Source organism: Sinocyclocheilus anshuiensis, unplaced genomic scaffold (assembly GCF_001515605.1).
Source record: "Sinocyclocheilus anshuiensis isolate Anshui unplaced genomic scaffold, SAMN03320099.WGS_v1.1 scaffold472, whole genome shotgun sequence".
In the NCBI taxonomy this organism is placed as follows: Eukaryota; Metazoa; Chordata; class Actinopteri; order Cypriniformes; family Cyprinidae; genus Sinocyclocheilus; species Sinocyclocheilus anshuiensis.
Window position 1 is genome coordinate 89,686 of NW_015557102.1, and position 10,177 is coordinate 99,862.

The window sequence follows — 10,177 nt, forward strand, 5'->3', positions numbered from 1 at the left end:
CACACACACACACACACACACACACACACACACGCACAGCTGGTAGGAATGAGTCATCTTTCAGAGGGAGGCACACACACACAATTTCTCTTCTCTTTTTCTCTTTCCTTCACACTTTTTCTTGCACGTCTTTCATCACTTCTCATCTTCTCTCATTTCTCGTTCTCTCCCCTGCTTTTGTCTTCTCAGCGCTTCTCCAAAATCAATCTCACACTGTCCTTTAAAGAGTATGTGGGCGCGTGGGTGAGGGAGAAGGAAGAGTTTGATATGTTGTCTGTGTCGTGTGGTGTGGTGCGGTTACCTGCAGGTGGGGGGCGAGAGGTTGCTAGGATACTCGCACTCTCCATGGACACAGTAGTTCTTGTAACGCTCCGGACACGGGATGTAAAGACCCCACGGTACCTCGCTCACCTGGTCTCTCTCCTCTAAACACACCCCGAACAAGAGAGAGAGAGCGGGAGACTGTAATTCCACAATCAGGTTTATGTTGTCAGGTTAGTCATTGTGAAGGGTCAGTTTGTGATGAAATCGTGAAAGTGGCGTAAAATAGTGCACAAAGTGTCATAACTAATAATAAAAAAAATCCACAGAACCACTGCAAACATCACGAGTGGTTTGCACGGTGGCAAATTAACACCCACCACCAGCCAAATGCAGGTATTTGTTTGCAGTCTATCAGCCAATTTGGCAAGTGTCTTGCTCGAATTATATTCTAATAACAACTCGCTCTTGTCGAAGCAACACATTTGATTATGTTTTTGAGAAATAGCTTTTTGCTTCAAGGGGTCATAAAACGAGAGACTCAAAATGTTCTTGATATTTACACATTTAAGAGGTTTCTCTGCAATAAAAACACACTGCCCCAGTTCAACATGTGAATTAGTCTTTTCTACCCTTCTAAAATGCCAGGATTTGAAATCTGGAGAATTGTGACGTCACAATCTCCCCTCGACACGTCCCGTAACATCATCGTATGTAATCAAGATTTGTTCCGAACAAGTCATGTCTTTCTCCATCAATCACAAGTGTTACATTGCTGTTAGGTAAAGACCTTTTTTGGTACAAAAAGCTTTGCAAACTTTATAAACTAACCTTAAGAAACATAATCTGAAATAGGGTTTAAATTCATTTAAATTAGAGTACTCGATTATAAAAAAAATCCCCCGACGGCATTTTACCCATGTCACATAACTGGCAAGATACCGGAAGTGCGTTCCATCTCACCAGAAGTGAGAATCCATGAAAAGCATCATTAGACCGTTTTCTAAGGCTGCGTGAAATATTACAACCATTTAAAAAAAATAATAAAGCATAGCACTATTGTGAATTCACAAAGGCTGCGATCAAATTAAATAAATAAATGCAATTTATCTATAGGTTACGTGTATCTCAGAGTGGCTCCGTTCACAGTAAATGCTGCTCCACACAAACTGTTATCATTTACATGCGCGGACCATCTCAAACTCCATCATTTCATATTGGATATTAAAATATTCACCTGGGAATGCAATCTGCACCATTTCATCAGATCCATAAGGTAAAACATTTATAAACCTATGCTAACACAGGAGAATACATCATTATCTTTCTAAATATGCTAACTGTTCATCGCTATTTCAAAATAAATGTTTTAACCCTCGCTCTGAGTTTGCATGTTTTGATGTCCAGCATTTCTATCATATAGAATTGGCCAAATACAGTATTAAAGATTCATTTCAAATCATTTTAAAGTCTATTGTTTGCTTAAGTCTGTTTTTATTACCACCAAAAATGATCAAGTTACTCAATTAATCATTAGAATAATCAACCGATTACTCGATTGACAAAATAATCATTAGTGACAGAAATTGCATTTAATGACTATCATGACCTGTCATCAGTGTAATATGTAAGGGCTCAGCTCACAGTTGTTCTTTGTCGCAAATGGTTTACTGTTGTTTATGCATCAGTGAATCAAGCCAGTGATAAACAATCAACTTCACACTGTTATTAGTAGTGTGAAAACCATCTGTTATCTATACTGTGATTATTTTACAAACAGAGAGCGATCAAAGTTTGTCCTCTTTATAATCACTGGAGCAGTCAATTCAAAATCAGTGCGAGTCTATCAGTGATTTGCATTTTTGCCAAAACTTCCGACATAATGACACAGTTTACACTGCTGAACGAGTCTCTTATTCTTTACTTCCAATGGACTGTTCAAATCAGAGGCTAAATTCAGGGTAGAAAATTACCATTTGAATCTAAATTATGACCGACAGACTATAAGTGCACCTCAGGAACATTCTAAAATAATTCAAAATATGCATTTCATGACTGCTTTAAAACATGCATTAAGCATTCAAAAGGTTCACTTTATTTTCACATGCACACAATTATAAATATTTTTAGCTGTTATATGTTTAAATAAATATAAAATACCTGAATAGTTGTAAAGTTAGAGGACTGGCTAATTAATATTAATATTACTATCAATTCCCTTGGCATTTGAGGTGTAACATAAGGCTTACATATAAAATGTTGGTAATAGTATGTAACCGTCCGTAAATTTTAAGTTTACCTGCTTGGCATGATTGATGTTCAATGTCCCAGTTTGTGCCATTTAGCTGTCTTTTTCAACACACGTAAAATAACCAGTGGAGTATTATTGATATTTTATGTTGTAAAATAAAACGTGAAAATATCTTGAGCTTCTGTTATCAACTGACCTTATGTCAGGCATTTAAACAAAAGCCATTGACTTTGGGACTTTTGGGAAATTCAAAAATGCTAACTTGTTTCCAGGTTTTAGGATTCATTCCTGCAGGACTCTATATGTGAATGCGAATGAAATTCGAGAGCTGTGGGGAAAAGAAACGTTTCAGCAAACGATTTGGTCTTCCTCACAGACCGTTCTAAAATTATATGCACAATGAGGGTGAGTAAATGATGACAGAATGTTAATTTTTCAATGAACCAGCCCTTTAAAAGGCTATTTAGGAGAGTGCAGCGTTTCATCTCTAAACGGTGAGGAGAAAGTGTGTGTGTGTGTGTGTGTGTGTGAGAGAGAGAGCACATTTGAAGGGTATCCGTGTTAAGTCAATGGAGGGATCAATGCTACAGCAGTGACACCACACCCTCCTCTGTTTACTCAATTAATCACAATCTTTCTTTCTCTCTTTTCTTCTCTGTCTCTCTCGCTCTCAAACTCTCTCCTGACACTGTCTGTGAAGCAGGTCACAGCACTCAGTCAAACTGTCACACACACTGGGAGGTATCAGGGTACGGTGGCCTGTTGAGGACACATAAAGCAAGCTAGTTCTCCAGAGACTCACTGGTTTCAATATGTTCCTTCTCATCACTCTGTTTATCACAGGAAAGGAGCGACACTTTGTTTTTAAAGCTGTTAACATTTGTTTGGTGCCGTTTTATTTAATGCAATTAACACTTTTAGTGAATATGAATTTAGACGTACTAGAAAATGCAGCCTGACTCTCATTTACTAATAAATGAAAGAGAACATTTCTTTAAAGGGGTCATATGCTGCTGCTAAAAAGAACATTATTTTGTGTATTTGGTGTAATGAAATGTGTTTATGCGGTTTAAAGTAAAAAAAACACATTATTTTCCACATACTGTACATGATTGTTTCTCCTTTATGCCCGGCCTTTTTGAAACGCGTCGATTTTTACAAAGCTCATAGGTCTGAAAAAGCGAGGTGTGCTGTGATTGGCCAGCTATCCAGTGCGTTGTGATTGGCCGAATACCTCAAGCCGCTTTTACAACGAAAAACACAGCGGCCTAGCGATAAGGGGAAGCCCCGGCTTTATCGTGCACTGAGGCCCGGGATAGAGTGAGCTGAGGCCGGGCTAGCATGAGCGGAAGCCCCGGCTTAGCGTGAGCTGAGGCCGGGCTAGAGTGAGCTGAGGCGGCGGGGTATATGTGGGGGCGTGTTAGAACGAGCTGTTTTAGGTAGGTGTGGCTGACTCTGAACTTTTATAAAGAATATCTCTTTGGATTTGAGACTTTAGTCTTTGCAACTTTACAGATCTTCTTTATGCACCAAGAGCTTGTAACACTCCAAAGAGAAAGGAAAAATTTTAATCGCATCATATGACCCCTTTAAGAAAACTTTTAATGGCAAATTTATTTATAAATGAAATCCTGATAAGAAAAGTATTCCTGAAATCTAATTATGTCCGAATTTAATAAAAATGCTCAATATCTGCAGTACTGCTGCAATAAAAACTATTATTTTGCTTTTGTTCCTTAAATGGGAAATGTAAAGTAACGTATTAAAATTTTAAGATTTAAAAAGAAAAAAAATTTACCTACTACTGTTCAAAAGATTTGTATTGTTCATGAAAGAAGTCTCTTATGCTCACCAAGGCTGCATTTATTTGGTCAAAAATAGAGTAAAAACAGTAATATTGTGAAATATTATTACAATTTGAAATAACTGTTTTCTATTTGAATATATTTTAAAATATAATTTATTCCCGTGAGGGCAAAGCTGAATTTTCAGCATCATTACTCCAGTCCTCGGTGTCACATGATCCTTACCATCTTCCTAATATGCTGATTTGGTACTCAATAAACATTTCTTATAATTATCAATGCTAAAAACAGTTGTTCTGCTTAATAATTTTGTGGAAAGCATGCTACTTTTTTTCAGGATTCATTCATAAATATAAAGTTCAAAAGAACAGTGTGTATTTTAAATATGATTTTTGTTTAGGTAACAATGTAATACTGTCACTTTTTAATAATTTGAACGTGTCCTTTCTGAATAAACATATCTCTCACTTTTTACCTCAAATGCTCAGTGGCAACACGGGTTCTTCAAATAAAAGCTATTTTAGATTTCTTCGTTCAAATTGAGCTTAAAATGCATCAAAAAGTGGTGTGTGGGTTTGGATGGAAGGGGACAAAAACATTAGATACAAAAATTATGATCAGGAGTGCTTAATTCGTGACTATGATTGGGGCTAGGTCAAATTGTAAAAAAAAAATAAAAAGGTAAATGTACACAAAATGTATGTTGTGATTATTTGAATCTACTAACATTTATGTTGCACTATTCAATTGGCTAGTCTATAATTACACTTATTAAAAACCATCAGTAAAACATAGTAAGCCTTTGTGCGTGTGTGTGTGTGAGAGAGAGAGAGAGAGAGAGAGAGAGAGCGAGAGAGAGGCGGTGTGTGAGGGAGAACCTTCCTCATAGCCTCCTCAGATCGTGAGCAGAATGAATGTGATTAGACTCTCAGGCAGGAGCAGAGGTGAATGCATTTGTGATAAATAAATTGAGAGTTGACACTGACCCTTACAATGTCCGAGGTATTTGACCTCAATCCTCTCCTGCTTCTGACATGACACCTCTTTCACCTGGCAGGGGTTGTCATAGGAACGGCCGTCTGATGCACAGACTGGATTAAAACTGATGTGGGAGCAATCGATATTGCACACACACCTGCAGAGAGAGAAAGAGAGAGTGTAAACTTTTATAGATTCATGTCTGGGTTTTATCATAGAAAGAAGTGTCAGGCAATAAATTCCATATAAGTGTGTTTTTTTTCTTCAACAATGATCATGTTCATGTCCCAGGGCTTGGTTTTTATTTTTTTATTTTTATATATATTTAAACAGTCACATTTAAACAGTCTTCAAATGCTTTCATTTTTTTTGACTACTTTTCACATACTTTGTTTGTGTAGTAGAGTATTTTAGTCTTGTCCCAGACCAGTGTTAATTGAGTATATTTGATATTTTGAATTAGTTTTCACTTTAATTTTTAAATTTCACTTTAATTTTGGCTAAATTTTTAGTAATTTTTGTTGTGTTTTTGTCATTTAAAAAAAATATATTTCTATTTAGTTTGTATTCATTTTCGTACATTGATTTAAACTAAATGAAAATAAAAAAATAAGATTTTTTCAATATGCAGACTTCATCTTAAAATAAGAAAATCCATCATAACATACATTTTTAAACTATAACGATCTAAACAAAAAGGTAACTAAACCATTTTAATACATATTGTATGAAAATGATTTATAAAAAATGTTTAAACTAATTTCTTCTGCCACAAAACAACAATTTTGCTGTTTTTATTAAAGTTACTGTACTTGGTTACAATGTCAGTGTGTAAACTTTGTATGAAATATGAGACATAATGACATTTGTTCATTAGGGATCAGGTGATGCATGTATAGTATATCCACTGTTGGACATTTAATGAAGTACTTTAATTTCCAAAAGTCCACAGGGCCCAAAGTGCCCAGCGTTTAAAAAATAATGATGCACAATAATAAGAAAAAGTCAGTTAAACAAATCACAGCAAATTAAATGCCAACAATTAAAGAAACCCAGCTAGCTGGGTCGAGCTGGCGGTCTCTACACCAGGAAGTGAAAAGTCTCCACTTCCAGGCGTACAGTTTCCTCGTGGAGGGAGCTCTGGATTGGAGGATGGTCTCAACAACCTCAGTTGAGAGACCGGAAGCTACTAGTTGTGCCCCCTCAGGGGCCACACCCATAACTTCCACAGCTCCGGGCGGGGGTGAAATATCGTGCCCTCCGCCTGTGAGAGGAGGTCCCTCCTGACGGGAATCTCCCATGGAGAGCCGTCGAGAAGGGAGATCAGGTCCGAGAACCATACTCGGCCCGGCCAGAACGGGGCTACTAACAGTAAGCGGACTCCGTCCTGGCGCACTCTCTCCAGAACTCCTGGGAGCAGAGCGATCGGGGGAAAGGCATACAGGCGAAGCCTCGGCCACGCCTGTACCATGGCATCCAGCCCCAGCGGAGCTGGATGAGTCAGAGAGCACCAGAGGGGACATTGCGATGTCGTCTGAGCTGACGCTGGCTCCGCCGCACGTGCTTTTATAGCTTCCTGGTCATGACGTCATCCGCCGTGACGTCCCGTTCAGCTATTGGACTGATTTCACATGTGATTCAGAGCGTGGGTCGCAGAAGGCGTTCCCCTAGCGTTTTCGACGCAGCTCGAGTTCCTGAAGAGGAACCGCTGAATCAGTTCACTGAAATGAACCAATTTTGTGGAAATGAGTCAGAATTCATCATTATTCTGAATGTTCCTATAAGAGTAGAGATAAGCACTGATGAATAGATGCACACAGACTCTTCATTCCTTCAAACATTATTGCACCAACCATATCTTTCAGTTTACTTTGCATTGCGCTTGCAGTTTCTCTGTTCATTTATTTATCTAAACGCACACTTCTGCCAGACTGGAGACTGACTCTATCCTGGCAGAATGAACATCGTCTCTCCCTCTCTTGTACTTGCAGTCTGAGATATTTATCTATCTGGATGAGCTTTGATATTGCCATCTGTTTGCCTGTGTGGTCTCAGATTAAATAAATTATTTTTATTTCTTTTTTTTTTTTTACCAAAAATAGTTTGCCAGTTTGTATGCCTCTATGCATCTTTATGGATATGTTTGCAGTCAATAAGTCTCCGCTAGTGGAAATGTTGCCATTTAGCATTTTTGTCATTTAAACCTCTGTTGCATGGTGACCACTACAGTGTAAATTTCTCAGAATGAATCATTTGGAAGTATTACTGACATATTATTAGATAAGGAATCATTCTGTTCCCAAATATTGTAATATTAATATAAATTAGGCTAAATATTAATATTAAGATGTTAACAAAAACAAAATATTTGATAATAGTTGTTGTTAATTAAAATCAAGCTAAAATAAACTAAAATATAAGCCTAAATATTAGATGAAAAACTTTTTTAAAAATTAGAAATGTTTCCTTAGCAACTAATTGAAATAAAATAAAGTTGAAGTAAAATGACTAAAACTGAAATAAAGCTAAACAGAAATATTTTTTAAAAAAGCATTAAAAATTTAACTAAAATTACATTAAATAAATAAATAAACTAATTAAAACATTAATCTGAAAATATTTAAATATATAAGAATATGAACAACACACACACACACACACACACATACATACATATATATATATATATATATATATATATATATGTTATTATATTTTTTTTTTGAGTGACATTTTATGTCAAGATATTTATTTGGTGACATTTAAAAAAACTAGAATTAGTTTTTCCTTACATGTATACTTTTTTATTTTCAGTTTTAAACTTGGTTATGAGTCCCAGATGTGGTTTCAGGCTTTTGTAACCCACTATTTGTACTCATAACATTGAATATCAAAGAACATCTTACATAGTCATACTGCTAGTTCATAAGATGAAAGTGTTGTCTGGCATTGGAAAGTGTCTAACTAGGACAATACAGTAATTGCCATACAGTCACACTTACAAATTCTTAGAGAGAGAAAGAGAGAATGCACTTAGACCAGATATATTTGCTGCATCTCCTCTGTCTAATATATTTACTGGTGAGCACTTCATCTCTGAGTCTGGTATTGATTTATAAAACCCAGCTGTAATATTTCTAATCCCTCCATATATGCCCAGAGGATAACAGACCAGACCTGGCAGCATTCGGCAAGACATACATGAGTCAAAGCAACATGAACCATGTCTGACTCTATTTATCCACACTTATCGTGTTCTCACACATCCATGTGACACAAAAACACGCACATGCAGGCATGCACGCAAAATGTGATTCTTAAAGCATGAAAACAGCAGATTCATTGCATTTTCACTGAGCTGAAGTAAATGAGATTAGAGGGTATTAATAGATTACTGTTAGTTTGAGCTGGATTCTATTCTACAGGACTGGCCGCATCAATGCTCACAGATGTAGCTGCTAATTGGTTATCAGACACAACACGCACATACAAATAGATTCCAAGGGGAAGAAAGGTAAAAAAAGAGAGAGAAAGAGAGTAATGGAGAGAGAGGAGTCCTATAACGTCTGGAATTACAACTCTGCAAATCAATCTAGCACACTCACTGTTCGCTGTGGCTGATGGAAACTATATTTTCTCATTTTTCACAGCTTTCCAAAAATATAATTGATGAAAGCAACATAGAAAGGATCAGTAGGGATTTCATGACTCTCAAAGATATACTTAATCTTGTGGAATTGGAGCAGCTATATTTGGTTTAAAGATTCCCTGCATATTAAACCACAAAACCTACAGCGAATGTCACACAAAAACATCTTCTAAGAGGCCATATTCTACACATTTGTAGCCTTTTCCATGATTAAGTCTACTTGAATATATAGGTATATATATATATATATATATATATAGTTAAATTAAAATTAACTTTTGTATTAATTTACTCATTTTATGTATTTACTGTATGTATGTTTACACTACCGTTCAAAAGCTCAGTTTCGGTAAGATCTTATAATGCTTCTTATGTTCAGTAAGGCTGCATTTATTTGATTAAAAATATAGTAAAAAACAGTAATATTATTATAATTTAAAATAACTGTTTTCTATTTCAATATATTTTCAAATTTGAATTTATTTCTTTGATGGCAGAGCTGAATTTTAAGGAGTCACTACAGTGTAATCCATCAGAAATCATTCTAATATGCTGATTTTTTCAGGATTCTTTGATGATTAGAACAACATTTATTTGAAATATATATTTTTCTAACAATGTAAAAGTATTTACTGTCACTTTTGATCAATTTAATGCATACTTACTGAATAAAATAAATTTCTTAAAAAAAAAATCTAAATAATTAAAAAATCTTACCCCAGACTTTTAAAAGGTACTACTGTATTGTTGTTCTTATATTTTTGAGTGTCTTGTGAGTACATTAAGAAATTAATTTAACACAGGGCTCTTTAAGTAAACTCCAAAAAAAAAAAAAACGTGAAAACAAAGAAGCATGCACTTATCTTTGGTCTGTGATGATAAAGGGATCAAACTGGAGTCAAAAATGATATACTTTTTTTTTTACTTAATGGTTTTGTAGCTCCTGGCACTTTCCATGACATTTCTAAACCATTAGTGGCACAAATCCCATGCTTTTGTAGTGAGAACTATTCGATATGTTAGATATCTGACATACAATTTATCTAGAAGAAAAAGTAATGTCATAATTTTGACATTTTCCCATAATTTGTGTGCAACTGTGTTAGAAAATGCAACATTCTGAAGGACTAATAGAAATAACATAAATAAACAAAGTTTTATACAAATTGTAGAGGTGACAGCAATGATCAAGCACATTTCTTTCATTTATGGGGAATATCAGTAAGAGATATA

General features: G+C 35.6%; 1 protein-coding gene across 2 annotated transcripts in view; it reads right to left on the reverse strand.

Annotated features, from left to right (window-relative positions):
* Positions 1 to 10,177, reverse strand: part of tmeff2b (transmembrane protein with EGF-like and two follistatin-like domains 2b) — an 88,764-nt gene that overhangs the window by 14,038 nt on the left and 64,549 nt on the right. For both annotated transcript variants that reach the window (XM_016472459.1, XM_016472460.1), the window contains exons 6-7: positions 5,304 to 5,452; positions 302 to 425 (exon numbers count right to left, since the gene is read on the reverse strand). In XM_016472459.1, the coding sequence (XP_016327945.1) occupies positions 302 to 425; positions 5,304 to 5,452 (273 nt within the window). The remainder of the gene's footprint in view (positions 1 to 301; positions 426 to 5,303; positions 5,453 to 10,177) is intronic.